The sequence below is a fragment of the Stegodyphus dumicola genome, chromosome 4 (genome assembly GCF_044657685.1).
Source record: "Stegodyphus dumicola isolate Sdum_Otavi_A_Nest chromosome 4, ASM4465768v1".
Taxonomy (NCBI): Eukaryota; Metazoa; Arthropoda; class Arachnida; order Araneae; family Eresidae; genus Stegodyphus; species Stegodyphus dumicola.
This window is the reverse complement of record NC_140771.1, coordinates 79880095-79899723: the sequence shown is the minus strand read 5'-3', so window position 1 is coordinate 79899723 and position 19629 is coordinate 79880095. Positions and strand designations below refer to the sequence as shown.

General features: G+C 35.2%; 2 protein-coding genes across 4 annotated transcripts in view; both read right to left on the bottom strand.

The window, feature by feature from the left end:
- The window catches only part of LOC146997589 (uncharacterized), a 31070-nt gene extending 18999 nt beyond the window's left edge, over positions 1-12071 (bottom strand). Inside the window, exon 1 of one of the 3 annotated variants that reach the window (XM_085815126.1) lies at positions 6787-12071. Coding sequence is in view for 1 of the 3 variants with exons in the window: in XM_085815125.1 (XP_085671251.1) it covers positions 7346-7403 (58 nt within the window). In the remaining 2 variants the exon portion in view is untranslated. The remainder of the gene's footprint in view (positions 1-6786) is intronic. The other 2 variants (XM_085815125.1, XM_085815128.1) reach the window with 2 other exon arrangements.
- Positions 12072-12382: 311 nt separating this feature from the next.
- Positions 12383-19629, bottom strand: part of LOC118188306 (BTB/POZ domain-containing protein 9-like) — a 46421-nt gene continuing 39174 nt past the window's right edge. The window contains exons 3-4 of the mRNA XM_035358717.2: positions 15163-15466; positions 12383-12757 (exon numbers count right to left, since the gene is read on the bottom strand). Of these exons, the coding sequence (XP_035214608.1) occupies positions 12488-12757; positions 15163-15466 (574 nt within the window). The 3' untranslated portion in view covers positions 12383-12487. The remainder of the gene's footprint in view (positions 12758-15162; positions 15467-19629) is intronic.

Below are 19629 nucleotides of genomic sequence, written 5' to 3'. Positions count from 1 at the left end.
AAAGACGAAACAGTATTTTTATGATATTAAAGTAACGTTTAAGCCCGCTTCTATTTTTAGCCGGTTAGGCTTTTTTAACGGGCGTTAGACCAAATGCTCTCGAAACGTGTATGTGTGTGTAAATCAAAAAGACACCCCTTTGGGCGTAATATAAAATCTGAAAGCTTTCAGATTTTTATCCCAATGGGGCGTTAGACCCAAAGTTTCGAAACGGCATTTTGCGTCGTTTTACTTTCTGCGTTGATTCACTTTCCAAATTTTTGCCACCAAATATTATCGCCATGCGTTATATTTAAAGAAACTAAATAATGAAGAATCTTGTACCGTAAAAACCTCCGAGACGGAGGAATAATCAGACCAGTGGTCTTTTAAATATTTATTTTAAAACTTAACAAAGATTTCTGATTTGATAAAAAGTAAAACATCAATACAGTTCAGATATAACAGACAAAGCTTCCGCATCGCGGATCAGACAGTCGCTTTTGTTCAACTTCTAGGGCATCTCTCTAAGCATAATTCTCGACGAAAACCTCTTCCTTTCCTTTTACGTTATTGTCGCAACGAAACCGCACAGGGGGTGTCCTTAACGACTTATCTTTGTTGATTACCTTCCGGTCATTTAGTGGACACTTGGTGTTAGTTCGCAAGGAAACCGCACAAGGGGGCTGTCTCGAACATGGAGGTAGGAAGTTACCTCCATGGAGGTAGGAAGTTCTTTTCTTACCTCCATGGTCCCGAACGAGTTTCCTTTGTTGATTACCTTCCGGTCATTTAGTGGACACTTGGTGTTATTCTCATGAGAACAGGAAATTCTCTAATTTAAAAATTGACGTTTCATCAAACCTGAGGATTGTTACAACCCCTTCCCTACCCGGGGGGTTGCAGAATTTCAATATCTCTTACTTAATTATCACCGCTAGACACACATAAAGTCAGCACTGAACAATGAACATAAACACTAAATTTCTACACTATGCTGCGTTAAGTACCAAGGATGAAAAAAATGTGAATTTATATTGAGGCCAGTATAAAAAACACATAAACAATTACTAAGAAGTAATCTTAATCACACACATACAAAATAGAATTTTACAGTTTTCTGCAAACATGCATATGCAGTATACGTTATTAAATCTAATATTAATTATACATCTTTCCAGGGTGAAAAGAAAAGCCTTGAACATAAATGATTATCAGTTTCTGGCAATTTCTCCGCGGAGACTGGAAACTTGATCCAGAACTACTGCACTTCAAAATAATCCACACTACTTCAAAATAATTATACATATTTGATCTGGCATTAACATCAAAAGGAACCATTTCATTATAAGTTTGATTTACATCATTTATAAAATAATTACAACCATTCCCTTTAGGTATCTCGATATAAGGCTCTAAGATAAAGAAGTGGCAAATAATGGATCTTTCTGTTTTCCCGGGTGGATTTACAGCACATTTTATTTTGGACAAAGCTGAAATTTTCAGATTCTGTTAAATCTATCGAGAATTTGTCTGGTTGGTACAAGGCTAAACCTGGCATAACCAAAGTTTCTTGATTTTGTCAGATTTCTTTAGACAGTCTCATACTGGTGAAATGGTTCAGTAATGCATCCACCTCAGTAACAGAAGTGTTACCTTCTATTGGAGTCGTCTCCGTGTGTTTGGAGAATAAACATGGTGCGGTTAGTACACTTTCCTTTCCCTAGGTGTGGTGGGCAAGGGTCCACATACATTCGGGAATGACCAATGGTTGCCGACCATTTTCCAGGTCATTTAATAGCACTTCGTTTTCTGTTAGATACTTCCTTTCTAAGTAAAAGTGTTGAGAGTCTAAACCTTTTATCAATGCCGAGTAGCTTGCAGAGATTTTAATTACAGCCGATGCAAAATTTCTTCCTTGATCGAATGTAACTAAAGAGGCTTTCCAAAGCTGAGAATCCAATGCCTCTGCTACCGTGCTCATTACCTCTGCTACCGTGACAGCTTCTTGCTCAGGAACAGGATACGCTCCAGGCCACTTAGTGAAGTAATCAATGACAACGAGGATGTATTTGTTGCCAAGAGCAGTTCACGGCAGAAGTCCCAGGATGCCAAAAGCTATACGTTCAAAAGCCGCTCCTGCATTGTAATGTTTCGGCTTCCCTCGGCTGCTTTTTTTCGGTCGTTTCCGAGCCGCACAGGCATCGCAAGATCAGCACCACATTTCCACGTCTTTTTTAGGACGTCTGAGATTCGGGATCTTGGAAATATCAGCAGTCATCGGACAGCCTCTTCATCATCTGATTAGAATTTCCGGTACAAGACGCCGTTTCGAATATGGAGTGAGCCCCAGCGAGTGTAATACTGTTTTGTCGTAGGACTGTAATTCAAAACATCCTGCCAGGTAGGTTTTCTGTTTAAAGACTCCATTAAGTCAATTATGTTTTGAATATCGCAAAAACAACAGGAACAACAGAGAACATAAAATAAATCGCACTTATAAATTAATGGGATAATCTCTATATTATATGTTCTTACTTCCGATATATTATATGTTCACGCATCCGATACTTTAGTAGAGAAACACGATTAAAGTTACATCATAACATTTTCCTCTGTCCAATAAGATAAATCATGTGTTTTTATCAAATGTTATGTTAAGTTAGGTTAGGTTACGATAAAGCCTCGAGGGCTATCTGCCTAAGGAGCATTCGGTATTTCTTTACTGTTTAGAACATCACTTTCTATTAGCCACAAGGGGCCTCTCCACCATTTTTCATCATTAATTAAAGATCGTGCACTTACTCCCCTATAGTAAGTTTATCTGCAGGATTCAGCCTTCCGTTGCAAAAATTCCAATTCTATGGATTTGTCTTTTCTTCGATTTCCAACACTCTATTGCGAACAATTCTAATCCAATGTAGACATATTGTGGAATCTGTCCACATGAAAATGTCACTTTCTTTCAGAGAAGAAAGCGTGGATCGTATGTAATCAGACAATCTGGCGGAAATCGAGTTTCCTAGTAGTTCTAATCGCGGCAAAGTAATTTTCTTCAGTGGAGCTAGACGACATTTTGAAATTATAAAACTTTTCGTACATTTGTCATGGTATTTAATCTTGAAATATGCGACCGAACCATATGCCTTTGGGCTTGCATCAGAGAATATATGTACTTCCAGCTGCTGAATCTCCAGCTCGTCAAAATATGGTCGAGGAATGACAAGCCTGTCAAGCTCGGTTACTTCATTCCACCATTCCTGGAACATAGATTCCAATTCTGCTGGAATATTTTCATCCCATTTTAAGCCCTTTTCCCAAAGATTTTACACTATCAATTTAATTCTAACACTGAATGGTGTAATTAAACCTAATGGATCAAACAAGATGCCACATGCACTTAGAATTATGCATTTTGTTGGTGTCACATATTTAAATTTTGTAAATTGATTCAGATCTATCTTCAAGGTGTCCTTATCATTGTCCTAAATCAATCCTAATACCTTTAACGATATATCTCTTTGATTCGATGGCGTCCGACATTCCATTTGGGCTTCATTCCATCTTTGATTAAGGATAGCTGAATTCGAAGACCACTGCCGTAAATTCATGTTTGCTTCACTCAGTATAAATTTACAGTCTCTTGCAAGGGATACTGTTTCTTCAACAGTTGATGCCCCACTTATTAAGTCATCAACATAAAGTTCTTTCAAAATAGAACATGCTTCACTGTGTGAAATTTTATATTTCTTTAAATGAAGTCGTATAGTTGCTGGCAAAATAAAAGGACTGCATTTCACACCAAAAGGAACATGTGTCATTCGTAAAATTCTGATATCACGACCATTGAAATCAAGTTCGGTTTCCCACTCATTTCACCATAAAAACTGCAAAAATTTTCGATCCTCCTCTGCTATGCCAATCTCTAAAAATGCTCTCTGAATATCAGCACAAAACGCAATTGGGTGATAACGAAATCTTAAAATAATCCTGAGGAAATCTGGATTAAGGTTGGCACCACTATCTAAACAATCATTCAAGGACTGTCCATCTCTAACTTTTGACGACGCATCATACACAATCCTAACTTTCGTACTTTCCTTTGATTCGCGTACTACAGCATGATGATGCATAAAATAAGCAATTTTCCTATCACAATTTCCATGAAATGAAACTTGCTCAATAATACCATCCCTTAGCTGCTCATTAATTATTTCTTTAAAACGAAAATACAAATGTGGATCATGCCTAAATTTATTATTTAAGCTTATCAAACGTCTTTCTGCAACTTCATAATTACTGTTCAATGTGTTACAACCCTCCTTCCATAATAATTTAGGTTCATACCTCCCATTTTTAATTCTTTCAAAACTATCTATGACATCTGCATCTGATCGCGAAATTTCCTTTTCCTGATTTATTCCTATAGCCTTTAAATACCATAAATTCCGAACTCTTTCAAAATCTGTTTGTTCCTTCACAGAGATATGGTTTACACAAGTCTCATCATAATTTCCATGATTATCCGATCCCATTTCCTTACCTTGAATTACAAACCCAAACAAACTGTCCGTAATAACTAATCGTTTCCCTAATCTTATGTTTCTTTCATATAAAATTTCCCAAATGTAATCTGAGTCGATCAACATGTGTATCTCCTTCGTATTTCCAATGTCGGCCAATTCTATTCCCTTACTTAGAGCCATGTTTCTGACCCACTTTGAAGGAACTTCCATGTGGTCACCAATCGCATCAATTACCACTGCTTCTATGCGGGTTTTTACTTGGGTTGGTTCTATTCCGCAAATCAAGCCAAACTGTATATTATACAGCTGTTTAGGTTTAAGCTCGCTACCAAACCCATATATTTCAAACGTTTCACATCTGGTAGCCTTCAATTCTAATGAGTTCGCAGTTTTCCTTCTGATAAACGTTCTGTTACTCCCGCCGTCTATGAACACCCTCAAGATTTCGCTCTTTTTATTTGTTTTTACAATAGCTCTGAATGTTTGTAGTAAAACCGGGGACGACGCTTCGGCGCTCTCGGTTTTGTTTAGATTCCCTTTTACTTCCTCCGAAGCAATGCAATGACTGTACCGCAGATAAATTATTGCCCATTTCTTTACTATTTGATTCGGCTGTATTATTTCTCGGTTCAGTCTTATCGCATTTTAAATAATTGTGAGGTTTTTTTACATTATTTGCAGAGCTGGTCCTTTTTCCAGCAAAACTTTGTTTCAGACAAATGCAACATCGCCCTTGTGATTTTAAAGAATTCTTTTATCTATTTATGGTAAAGGACATTTATGTGTTTCGTGAGATTTATCCGAACAAAAACTACACATTTCATTCGCTACGGCTGTTAAAGCAGCTGTTGTTGGAATGCGCGCTTTCGAAATGTTTCGTTTTGAGTCTACATAATTTTTCTGATAATTTTGACTCGTTCCTCTATTACTAAAGGGAATTTCATTTCGTTTAAAGTTTTTTTAACCTGATAACAAAAAAGACGCTTCTCTTATTTCTACCTCTTTTCTCAAAAACTCAACTAAGTGCTCTATATCAAATGATTCACGCGATTCGCGTTGTCTATTGTAATACAAATTTAGCTCTTCTGGAATTTTCTGTAGTATTACCGAGCAAAGTAAACTACTATAAGTTCCTGCTGCAACACCTAAAGACTTTAATGATCGAATTTGAATCTCAATCGTATCATACATTCTTCGCAATGCCGGAAAGTTCGCGCCTGTCTTAACGGAATCAATCAGCAACAGTTTATTCATGTGCGAGCTTATAATCAAATCTAGCCTTCCAAATCTTTCTTTTAACAACTTAATTGAGGAATCATAATTTTCGTTTGTTAACGAAAATCCCGAACTTGCTGATAAGGCAGTATCTCCCAAAAATGTTTTCAGATAAGTAAACTTCTCAACCTTACTTAAGTCCACCAGCGGCCGAGCGGTAAAACCGCTAAACACTGGTAGTTCGGTCCGAGGTTCGAATCCCGCGAACGGGCTGGCTGCATGGGCGTTTTCGTGGTTTTCCCCTTGTGTAACGTGTATACGAGCCAGTTTCCCTTAGAAAGTCCTCTACGAAGGCATCCCTCCCCTTAGGCAGATAGCCCTAGTGTGCTTTGCCATATTCTCAATACACCACCAACCTTAAGGAATTGTTATTATGAATAGCTACTTCGTAGGAATTCCACAAATCCAACCAAGAGCTACAATCACCATAAAACTTCTCAGTACTTAATTTCAGAAGCTTAACTACACTATTTTCGTTTCTTACTACACGTTGTTACAACCTAACATTTTCATTAACCCGAATTTCATTTTGCAAAGCCCCGTTAAAAGCACTTTCTATATGCCTATCTAGTTTCGTTTTCGATTGAATACCGCGTTCCTGATATTCTTCACTCTTAGCAATTTCGTTTTTTAACTCATCTATACCAATTATCGCTTCTATTTCACTATCTAAACCCTTAAGCTTCTTTATCTTTTCAATCAAATGGTTTCTTTGAGCATAAAGATCATCAAGTTTTTGTTCTTTACTGTAATTTTCACTTAAAGGTTTGTTTATTGCGTCTTCAATTTTTGCCAAAAGATTACAAAAAAGCTGCCTATTGCAGTTTCGTTTCTGCCTTAACCTTTCAATTCGTTTCACCATGTTTGCATAAACTACTTCTGCTTTCAAAACTAAATTTCAAATCAATTTACATCAACTAAATAATCAAATCACCACTATAAATTCAAAACTTCCTATCACATACAAAATCATAATACTTCAAGAACTGAATCTAAAGGGACCTACCTCAATTCCATGTTCGCGAATCAGAAACTTCCAAAACAAAGAAAGGTTCACATTCCATCAGAAGGTTCGCAGTAATCCCAAATCACGTCCGAGTCACCAACAATTTTGTGATATCTTCGTTCTGAAGTGTTGAGTCATTTAATTCACAGTAGTTGTCTTTTGATTATTTATTGAAAACAATAACAACATGATTGAAACAAAATATGAAATATCATACGCGGCACAGTGCCGGATCTACACATCTTACCATATCATCGTTCCTGCGTGTTCTAACTGTATTTTCCCCTCGCCGCGGGAGAAGCAAACATCAGTTTATCCCTTTAGGGAATTTTAGTTGGAACAAGCTCTTTTGTGAGCTGGCACTTCAAAATTAAGTGCTCTGGGTCTCCCTTTTCCCCACATACGCACTTTTCTGAGTCGCTCAGATTTCGTGCAAAGTAGTACGTGGAGAAAAAATTAAGATAAAAAGATGTCCAGATAAAAAGATCTTGATAAAGAAGTTATATAAGATTGGAACATACGTACTTGGGTTTTTTATAGAAGTTAAAAAGCCTTTTACCTACTTCTGCATTTTCCCACTCAGCTTGCCATTTCTTTAATGTAATGTTTCTCAGCATATGTTTCGCATAAGATTTTGAGAATGGGACATTGATTGATGGTAGAGATGGGTCTAGATCAACATCCTTAGCAAGCGCATCTGTCCATTGATTTTGGGCTTGTCCTGCATGCGCTTTTACCCCTTTATTTTTATAGACGTCCTATTGTGCTGTGATATTAAATCTTAAATATCTTGTACTATCGATGATTTGTTTTTTGCATCATCAACAGCTTTTATTGTCGCTTGACTGTCACTGTAGATGGTAACATATGCGTAATGTCTTTGATAAGCCCATAGAATAGGGTGTTTTATGGCTCAAAGCTCAGCTTGGAAAACGCTGTTTTTGTTTAAGTATCCCTTCTATTCTGTTGTTTCTTCGTTCGGAGAGGAGTGCTAAGAACTCGCATCCTAGTTCTTTGTTTATCTTTGAACCATCCTACTAAATCCATACACTGCTGGAAATGTAGGTACACTGAGGGTTTCTTCTTTTGTTGATATTCTGAGTTTTGCATGTACTGCAGGGTGTCTTAGATAAGGGTATCGAGGTTGCTCAAAATCAAGTGGGCACAAGTCTTGATCTTCTACCTCTATGTTTTTCTTGAGGTGAAATAACGTGGCTAAGTCTGCATCTTCTTCTGCTTCCAGATGGAGGGGTGGGATTCGTGTTAATACACAGAGTGCTGCCGTTGAGGTAGTTCTGTATACTTTTGCTATTTGTAAAAGGAAGAGGCGTTGAATCGAAGCTAGGAGTTTTCTTCCTCACTGTCATAGGGTGAGCCCATGCTGGTGCCCCGTAAAGGATTATTTTTTCGATCACAGTTTTATAAAGGATGTTTTGCATCCTCAACTTAAGGCCCCAAGTTGTTCCTTGCATCCTTGCGAGGGCTCTAGAAATAGTCTAGGTCTTCTTCCGAATGTCCATGAGGTGTGGAATCCAAGGAAACTTTTGGTCAATTTTCAATCCAAGAATTTTTATTCCTTTTGAGATCATGATTCTTCTGTTATTGATTTTAAGGCAAGAAACCTTTGTAGCGATTTGCCCGCTTTTGGAAATAAAATAATATGTGATTTGGGCTCTGAACTTATTAGCTTTTGATTGATGCAGAGCGAATGGAACATGGGGTCGCATTACTATTCTTTTCTAGTATGTCTCTTGAATGCCCATTTGTTAGAAATACCACATCTTAGGCAAAGGCAATGAGCATTGTATGGTCCGGGCCACTTAAAGGAGATGATATAATTGAAGGTCCACAGGTCTGCACTTATACAAGAGTAATGTGGACACACCCTTGTTATTCTTCTTTCTACTATGCAGTTGTTGCTGATGATTATTGTTGCTCTATTTGTTAAGAAACTATTCATTAGCTTGAATATGTTCTGAGGACATTTAATGTTGCGCGAGGTTTCATGGATACCAGGCCACCACACAGAGTCAAGTGCATTTTGGGGGTCCATACAGAGTACTGCTATATGGAGAGCTGAAGATTTATTCCTATGATCTGCTCTTGGAGTTCTGCTATCGTATGTGATTAGATTTGAGAGGCCTGAAGCAGTATTGGTTGGGGCTTATGGGCTTATCTAAGTCGTGGCGTATTCTGTCCGCGATTGCACGTTCCAGTAGTTTACTTATTGCAGGTAAGAGATTGATTGGTATGAAGGCTTCCGGATCCTTTGAATCTTTATTATTTTTCTTGAACAGTATTATTTGTCCCTGTTTGAGACAATTCTGGAAGACATAAAATTTGAGGCAGAGGTTTAGCAGTTTATGAAACAGAAAACGTTTTGCAAGGTGAATTATTTTAATAATCCTGTTGTCTAATCCATCAGGTCCCGGAGCTTTATTATTCGGAAAATACTTAATAAATTTTTTAATTTCTTGTGAGCGAAATTCCACATCGTCTGGAGTATCCGTATCGGTATTATTGTATCTAATATCGGAATGTGAATGGCCATCGTCTTCTGCATTACCTTTCAGGAAGACAGCATCTTTTTTTTTCATATTATTGTTGCATATCATTTTAATTTGCTAATTTCTATTGCTTATATTTTATCCATATTTCCATTTTCAACCCGTCCGGAGAATTTTCAACTTTTCTACGAAGAACCTTTGTATGTTGCTTTCGACATCTTAATTCCTTTGTTCACCAGTTAGTCTTCGTATTCTTGTTGTTGTTACGGAGTTTAAAGATGTTGGTCGCTGTCTCCTGTATTGTTTTAATAATAAATTTCTCTGCATACTGAAGACCGGTGGAGATTTTTCTTCCAAACTGCCTTGCTTTCTGCGTTGAGATTGAAAATCTTAATTTGAGGTCGGGCATTTCTTCTGATAATTCAAATGAGATGTAGTTATGATCTAAGCGATTTGGGTCATCAAGAACTTTCCATTCATGTATTTTATTGGAAATACTCAATGTTGAGAGTGTTAAGTCCAGCCATCCTTTACCATTTGCTGTTTCAAATGTAGGAGCGTTTAAAGAGAGGTTATGTATATACAAATTGTGTGTAGCAATAAAGTCCGCAAGTGTATGTCCTCTGTTACCTGTATTATTTGTAATGCCACATTTGATGGTGGGCATTGAAGTAACCTGTAATCACGTGCTGCGATCTTCTGAGAGTACTACAGATGTTTTCTAATATCTGGAGATTCGGCCCTATATCCTCTTGGGGTGAGCAATAAATGGAAGCAATTAGTAGCTGTTCATATTTACAGTTAACACTTATCGTCATCACATCTCTATGGCTTAATATGATTGTAGGGGACCATTTGGTATTGGTGACTATAATAATGGCACGTGGGTTAACCAGAGGTCCTTTTTGAGTAGATTGAAATATTTGCCAGTGAAGAGGAAGGATTCTAACTTCAGCTTTTACGCAATACGGTTCAGTAATGTAAATTACAATATGATTGTTATTTTCAAGAACTTCACTAAGGTGTTCTGAAGCTTTTTTTTTTCTCAGCCTAAGTTTATTTGAAGGATTCTAAGCTTGTTCTGTGGACGGGAATTATTGTGTAAAATTTTCGTAAACAGTTGATATTGAGGTCATACTGCGATACTGCTGTGTTGTTCTGGGTATCTATTGCCGTGGCAATACTTCCCAGACATTCAAAGTAGAAAAGCAATGTAAAAACCTGAATATTTTTCCTCTGAGGGGAAGATATGAAGAATACGAGAGAATACGGTGCCTCATTTATGTATGCTCGAACTCTGACTGGAGCCGGTGAGAAGAAAATTGAGGTCTTACGCCCATGGTCCATCATATAAATTGATGTCTAAGCCCACGGTCATACTTCTTTTCTTCAATGATCGTCGCCGCATACGAGTGTGGCGTCGATGTGGAAGACAGGTCTAATTCGGCAGCAATTGTGGAACGCCCCACCGCGCGACAACGTGGCTTCATGGTTTGGGAGCGCAAATCCGTACGAGCCAGAGATTCGTGTTTGATTACTAAAACTCAGCTTCCATGAACGCCCTCTGTCGGAAGAGATTAAAAGTAGTTAGTTGAACTGGTGACGCGTCTAACATAAGTCGCAACGATAAACCGTCTCCGTATATGTTAGAAACACAATGTTAGTATTGATTGTAACTTGTAAATATAGTGTAAGTATCTTTCACATGTTAATTAAAGTTTCTTAAAAAAACGTTTACAGCAGTGTTCCGCTGTGAATCGAATTTCAGCATAGACACGGATATCGAAATGAAAGCAAGGCAGTTCAGGGCAACCCTTTAGAAGTTAAAATGAATTTTCACTTATTTATTCCATGATGTAAAAATTTTAATAGTAAAAGTTGATAAAATTTTTAACACAGTATAGTATACGAGTCAATTGCGCTAGTCACCTCTAGTTCGTATTCTTGGCAATATGACGGTCCAACGATACGTGGATCATGTGCCTTCCCTACCGAATTCCCAGTGTCCTCTACCAACAGGATAATGCCCTACTACATACTGCTGGCATCATCCAACGTGTTTTGCAAAGATGTACAGATGCTTCATGGCAACCGTTCTCTCCTGATTTCTCACCAATTGAACACATTTGGGATGTGATTAGACGCCATTTGCAGACCCTGCCATTGCCGCGTTCAGAAGATGAACTGTGGCAAAGTGTTGATAGGGAATGGAGAACCATTCCTCAGGATACCATTCGTAGTCTCATTGACTCTGTACCTAGATATGTTACTTCGTTTTAAGCCATCAAAGGTGGTCCTAATACCTACTGAACCGATGTTGTTCTCGCTGTGTATTATGCATATCATTTCCAAAATAAAGACCACTTATTGTTTGTTGCTGTCTCTCTGTTTGCCAAGTTTCATCTTTTTCTAGCCCCTCCTTGGTGCTGCATTTTCAATGACAGATACGGTATAGTTGTATAATTATGAATATATATGAGAATCTAATAAGCAAGAATCTTCTGTCTTCTGGGAAATTGCGAGAAAGAATGAAGAAGAAATTATGGAATGTTGGACTGGGCTGTTTAGATTATGTAAAGTACTCGAGGGCAACATGTGGAAGGATGCTTTCATGTGGACTTTCTAAGGGAAACTGGCTCGTATTTACGTTAAGCATGGAAAAAAATCTCAAAACTTCCGGAAGGTTAGATTGAATTATTATGGCAAAGCACTCGAGGAAACAATGAGGCATATGTGAAAGGATACTTTCGAGAGCAATTTCTAAGGGAAATTAGCTCGTATTCATGTTAAACATGGGAAGGCTTGGCAGCAAAGTTTTCCAGATATCTCATTACTCATGATAAATACTATTTATGAGCCATCAATAAAATTTCATGAAACAGGATCACCCGTGGATAAGTCAAAAAGTAGAACACTATGACTCAATTGCTGTGTTACATTGTTTTAATATTAATTATACAAAATATGTCAGAATTTCGTTTCATCTTCGGATGCTGATGGTTTTAACCGTTAAGAAGCTACAGTAGATTGTCCTTACATGCTTTATATAAGACAATACTACCTTACATTAATGATTTGCATGAAATGTATTTTTAACAAAATTTCTTGTAATCTTTATTTTTATATCCAACTCTTAGCAAAATATTCTTCAAATACAGCTAAAATAACTAATTTTTATTTCAATTATCCTCATCTTAGCCATGCTGACACCAGTCAGGCAAATTTAATCCTGGTGAAACTGTGTTCAGAAGAAGGGCTGTAACTTCTTCAGGTAGGAGAAGGCCCCTGTAGTTGGCAGCCACTTTAGCAAGTTCATCCTGTTTCAGTTTTTCAAATCCCAACAAGCCCATAATGGGTTTGTCTGTAGACAGCAACAATTCTCTCACTACAGAATAATCTGACAATTCTGTATGCTTTTCAGCTCCCCAATGAAGCACTTTCTGCATGAGTTCATAAACTGGAATCTGAAAAAATAAAAGCACATGTGTCACTAAAAACAGGTTTAATATTATTACTTTTTTAAATAATGAATGACTACATTAATAAATAGATCTTACATAAATAACGTTTTTCAAATCATCACTATCAGAAGCAACTGCAAGCATGCTACTTTACTTTAACATGCCTTCTATGCAATATTAAATTATCCACAATCTAGTTATTCCATTTTCCTTAGCTATTCCCAATATATTAGTAAATAAGCAGCAACATTTTAGTCATACTGCCTAAACAAAACAATAAAAAATATTCTTGGTGATTTTTATACACTAAATTACAATATTGGGATATGTGATATTTAATAAATTTTTAATATATCTCAATTTTCGTAGCTGACATATCACTGAGATCTAGATCAATTCCTATAATTTGCAGGCAGTGCTCTTGGCATGTTTATGTAGCTATTCTGTGCAAAAACGTTTTAGTTCGATTCAGTTGTTTGATTGACATAGGTGCACTTTTCTAACATTGCTTTCTGCAGCCATGGAAGATGCAAACAGCAATCATTTTCCTTTTGTGGAAAGAAGGTGTGAAAACTTCAGATACTGTTTGTCTGTTAGGAGTATTCTGTTCCCACACGTCGTTTAACATTTAAGAATGTACTTTACGAGGTGTTTAGTATGAGAGTTTAACCATTAGTCGAGAGAGGAGCCACCAAAAAATTGCTTTGAAAATTTAAGTTTTCCGTTACGATATTTGTATTCAATTAAATGGGGATTATGTTAAAAAACTGCATTGCGATATTGATGAAAACTAACGAAATAAGTATATTATACCTGAATTTAAAACTTTGGGAAAATCCTACATAACATGTAAGTTTTCAAAGTCTAAAAATGCATTATTAATTATCTCGCGAAGTTCTATTACTTTAGAATCATAATCTGGTAATCATAAAAAATTCATGAAGTATAAATACTTTTCATTTTTAGTTAACACAAATAATATTATGAGTTGGCTACATGCCAACATTGGAGGCCTACCAGTTTTTTCTAGAACACGATTTCTGTAAGATTCTGTGAATAACATCTTTTTGAAAAATAATTATATTGACCAATATTTTTTACGACTTGCACAGAAATGCTCTTAACACCAGAAAACTTTCTAACCAGCACTTCATTTTCAGTTACACGCAAATCCAAACATTTTTAACCTCCACTTTTATGAAGCCCCTGAATATAATTCTTGATATCTATATCAAATATTTCTGTTAAATTTTGCCCAGAGGAGTCAAACTTTTAGTGTTTTATTTTTTATAAGATGAAAGAAATTTTTCTAAACATAAGTACAGGGGCCAGAGGAATGTGTAAAAATTCAGATTTCATGATTTTTACACAATTTATTTCTTTAAGTTTGAAAAATGCCAAAACATGAATTTTTGCATCATTTAAAACATTCTTGTTTTTGGAAGTATATGTCTATGGTCGACAGCTGTGAAAAAGGGCTGGGTAAGAACTTGAGAGAGCGTATAATTTATTTATTTTTGAGATTAAATTGAGCCATTATTTTTTTTCCTAGCTGTACTGGTTAATAAAATCTGATAACCAATTTCATATGACTGTTTCTTATACGAATGCTTGCTGTCTGCTTCTCCACCCTCTTCATCTAGCTCTGCCAAAGGCATCGAAAGGCTCTGAAAAAAGAAAGGCATCGAAAGGCATTTGAAAAAGCTGGCAGTTTGGACCCTTGAATATTTTTCCACTTTTTCTTGCAGCATTATCAATCAGGAGGGGAGCATTTCACTTTTTCATATAGGAGCCCAAGAGTTCTAGTTACAACACTAAACATTTTCCCTCTTCATTATAAACACGCTATTTAAAAAAAAAAGTGTGAAGCAAAACTGTGATTTAAAAGAAGACTTTGTGTTCCCAGGCAAGTTACAGCATCACAAATTTTACTTAGATATTAAGGTGAAGGCAACTATTTGTCAATGCTTCAAAATATTATATGATGCAGGATTTGACAAATGTCTGAACACCTATCATGATGTCTTCTGAAGAACAAATGCTGTGATATGCTCATCATGGATGCCTGTACATGATGCATGCAGTGCAGTTACAAACAGTCATTACTATTGCGTATACTGGCTGCAAACGGCTTTCATTTGATAAACCCATATAATTATCAACACCAATATTTGTTTATATTGTCAAAAATACTGTTTTAACTTTCAGAAGTGATTCTAATGAGCCAATTTCTTTAGTTCATGCATATCGGCACTTTCTTTAAATATTCATGGATTTAAACTACAGTATTATTAATTTTTACCTGCATTTTTAACTTTATGTATGGCTCATTGGTTAATATCTTAAAAATAAGAGTTATGAAGTTTTATCATAAATATTTATTTAATAAAGAGTATGCTTCTACTTACTTGACTCAATTTTCCAGAATTTAAAACTATCCACAGACTTTCTAATTCAGCTTTCAGGAATGCTTCAGACTGTAGAACTGCATCAGCATTTTGCTCGATGAACTGGCAGCAGCGATTAGAGAGATCTGGGATATCCACAGACTGATTAAGCATATCCCATACATTATCGATAGTAATTTCCCAGGCTGAAATAGCCTTTTCACATTCTTTCAGCAGACCCTGTTGCTTAAAATGACGTGCTGCACGTTGAGCATTCAGAATCACACTGCAGTCATTTGTTCCCAATTCATCAGTATACATAAACCTAATCGGGAAAAAAATAATATATGACACAGATTTTATGATATTAATTTTTAGGAAAAACTATATTTATATTGATTTAAAATCAAAACAAACTTATCATACGACCTATTACTACAATTTTTTATAATTTCTGTTAGCTTCCTCATATACAGTACAAAGTCCGAGATCCGGACTCATCGATACTTTGGCAATTTGGAATTTCTCCAGACATTAGATCATTAGATTAAATCTAGTAAGATAACATGTAAAAATTATAAAATTAAAATACAAAGTAGTACTTTATGAAATAATGAAGCATAATGACCTTTAGGTAATCAAAGTTTACCAAAAAAAAAAAGAGAAAGAAAAGGAAAGTTAGTGTTTATTTGCTTCCTTTATTGAACATTTCTTTCAATGCAAGTTGTTTAAGTTGCTCCGTTTCTTTGTGTTAGTATTTTTCCTTTATATGGACATAATTTCTTGTTCGGTTGCAAGATTCCACTGTTCACGGTCTGCAGCTATCATGTCAAAAATTCCCATTAAACTGTCAATAAAAATGTGTTTTTTTTTTCTCAGCAATTCTGTCATTTTCTTCACTAACAATAGTGAATTTTCTAGAACCATAATCAGATATTGACATCCATTAACTTACTGGGCCATTATATTTGCAATAAAAAACACCAGCTATATCATCTTCATTTATTACTTCTCCACATTCCTTTACAAATTTCATTAATTGGAAAACTTTACTTTTGTTTGCAATATCTGAAAAACGTTCAAATTCGCGAATCACAATAAAGCTTACCAAGCCTCCACTAGACACTATTGGATCATGAGATTGGCGACTAAAAACGTATTGTTCTTCCACTAAATTTTGTCTTGCTTCTATCATACGCTGAATTATATTAGTTATTTGTTATACATCTGCCTATTTCCCCACATGCTTAAGCGTTATCTGAGTCCCGAATAAATAAATTCCCACATATACTTCAGTCTTATCTAATGCTCCTACTAGACATTTTATGGCCCGGTGCAGTCTCATGCAGGTTCTAAATTCTGCTGCCAAGCACTTACCTAATCTCTAAACTTTTTGCCGTCTTTTAATTTTACTGATCGGTGCTTCTTTGAATTCTAAAAATTTTGCTGGCCAGTGTGGCCACACCAATGCTGAGCTTATCTAAATAGCAAATCAGTTATTCTCAATTCAAATAGTTCTAAATGTAATCTTTTGGCCTAAGAATATCATTTACAAAAGTTTCTTTTTTTTTTTTTTTTATTTGGAAAGAAATGTGTCTTAAAATTTCTCGTCATCAACACACACACCTCACAGGAGAGTTAGCTCATCGCCAAGCGTAATGTCAATGTACAATACCACGCTCTTTCGCATTCAATTACTATTATTTAAAAAACTGTATAAACATCACTGCGTGAGTTATTTCTCAAGCTGCGGTGTGTTGATAGTCATACAGTAATGAAAGCAAAAAATAATAAATAATGATTCTTCACGTTAGGGTCAGGGATATGTTTTTGATAAAGAATATTTCGGTTCGAGATATATGCTGAGCAAAAGAGCGATTACGGAGACAAATTATTTATTGTTCATAAATATTCATGCTAATAAATTATTATTTCTTTAATATGGAAGCATTTTATTTAGTGCCTAAGTTAAATTATGAATCTGGAAAAATATGAAATGCACATGTGTAAAACATACAAAACATTTCTTTAAAAAAAAAAAAAATTGCTGCTAGTCCGGAGATCCGGATTTTAGATCATTCCAGATATTGGAAGTCTGGATTATTGTAATCAGTTATTGATAGTAGAACGTATATAGCCAAATATAGAAAGAAAGTTCTCGTATACTTTTAATTTTTTCCTCCCCTTAATGTGGAAAAATCACTTTTTCTTTTAAAGTAACTTGTTTTTTGAGTGTTATTAAAAAGTTTTCGTAGTAATATTTTAAAAATTCAAAATATTAGTTACATTTTACAGTTTAGATTTAATATTTTAAAACTAGAGTATATTATTTTAATAATTATTTGTGTATAATTCCATGAAAGCTAAAATTGTGTTGAACTGAAAAATAGCTAGTGAAATTGAAGTAAACAAAAACATATGAACTATTCCTTTAATCACTTAGTAGCTGGAGTAATACAGAAAACACACATAAAGATCCCATATCACGAAACATAATAGCTAGTAATGATTTCAGAAATACGAATTCTATCGTATGCTATTATCAGGACTTGTATTCCTCTTTACTTGCTTTGGAAACATGAACTGTCCTGACTCGGAACAGGGAGCTTACTCAAGCTATGTTCAATAATTTGTGAAGTAGACAATACACACAGGAAGGGTATACAAAACCCTTTATTTTTCTATCTTTACAGCGATTTCCGGAACTTCGGAATACAGAGACCCACCACTTGTGGTCTGAACGTAAGAATATAAGAATATTAACTAAAACTCTAACTAAAACTAACTTTGGATTAATATACAAGTGCCTAACCTTTAAGGCTGGCCGTTATTTAACAAAACCCGTATGTAGTACAGAGAGCTGCTAACACTACGATACGTTTAAAATTATCAAGAGGACTAAACCTCTGGCCTTGAAGGCAACCAGCAAACGAGTTATACGCTTGCCTACTATGGCAAGCGGCCTGCTTCTAATAACTCCTTCCTCTCTCTTGCTTGGCAAAAAGCCACAACTTAAGTACTTGGCGTTAGCAAGACAAATTTGCATAAATAAAATAAAGCTTTTAATTCTGGCCGGAAGCAGAAAATAAGAACTGATAGTAAAGATTTAAAACAAAATAAACGTTAGTAAAACTTAGGATCCTTACACTATATTGAAATTAAAATTACAATACAAAGTCCAAAATCCGGACTCGTCGGGACTTCGGCGATTCCGGATTTGGGATTTTTCCGGATAACAGATCATCAGTTTAAATCTAGTAAGATAGCATGTAGAAATTATAAAATTAAAAATATGAAATCGCGATTTATGAAATAATAAAAGTATTTATGATCTAAATGTAATCTTTGGGTCTATGAGTGAGTATCATCAAGAAAAACTATTTTTAGGATATAGAAAGAAATTTTTGGTAAATTTTTCCTCGTCAACCTTTTTTAGCGCAATTGAAATCCGTAATCATAGCCAAGCGTAATGTCAACATAAAAGGTTACTACACTCCTTTATTATTCAAATACTAACGTAAAAAAAAAAAAAAAAAAAAAAAAAGTTTATGTATCATGAGTCATTACTCAACTCGTCATGTTTTGATAAACATACGGTAATGAAAGGAAAGTATAATAAATAATCATTCGCCCATGGACCTTATAAGAAATAGACCAACCCAAATGGGTTTTCTCCCTCGTCTGACGCGTCCCCGGCTGTCACCTTAACCACATCCGGAGGAGTAGGGACGACATGCAGAAATTTAACAGTGATTGACTATTGCAACGTCTATAATTGTCATGAAAAAGCTGATTGTAGCGCCTCATTTCACAAATTAGAATTTCTACATATTTTTATTTTGAAAACGGAGATTGATTTAAAAAAATTTAGCATATTTATCAAGCATAATTAACGCTCCAAATAATTATAAAGCTATTACAAGCTTTCAGAGCTGGATATTTTTTTAGCTTTTCCTATGCTATAAGGAAATTCGTAACTACTTCTTTTAGAAAATAATATTTTAAATCTGAACTAACAGAAAATTTCAAACAAGCAATTTTCTCTTGCAATTTTTATGCTTTTTATTGGTGTAAATGAGTAAAAAATACTAAAATGTTTAAAAACGAATTTTTGAAAGTTTTGTTTAAAATTCTAAATTGTGCTGCTTTTTTAAAATTATAGATGAGTATTATAGCACAATTTATATAAAGGAATTTTATTTCAATTATACTTCATAATACATCACAGTGATAAACACTTTTGACATCTTAATTTTTATACATTTAATTCTAATATTAAAATTGTATTTATCCGTAATAATTAATTTTGCTTGTATTTTATAGTGATTATTTTTTAAATTTATTTTTAGTTCTGAATAAGATTTTTTTATTTACTGTTAATTTAATTTATTAGCCCAAAGGAGAGGTAGCCTAGAAAGGCTGTTAGTTTCGAAGCGGCATTTTGCGTTGTTTCACTATAAATACCCGTGTCTCCTTGCAAATTGTTGT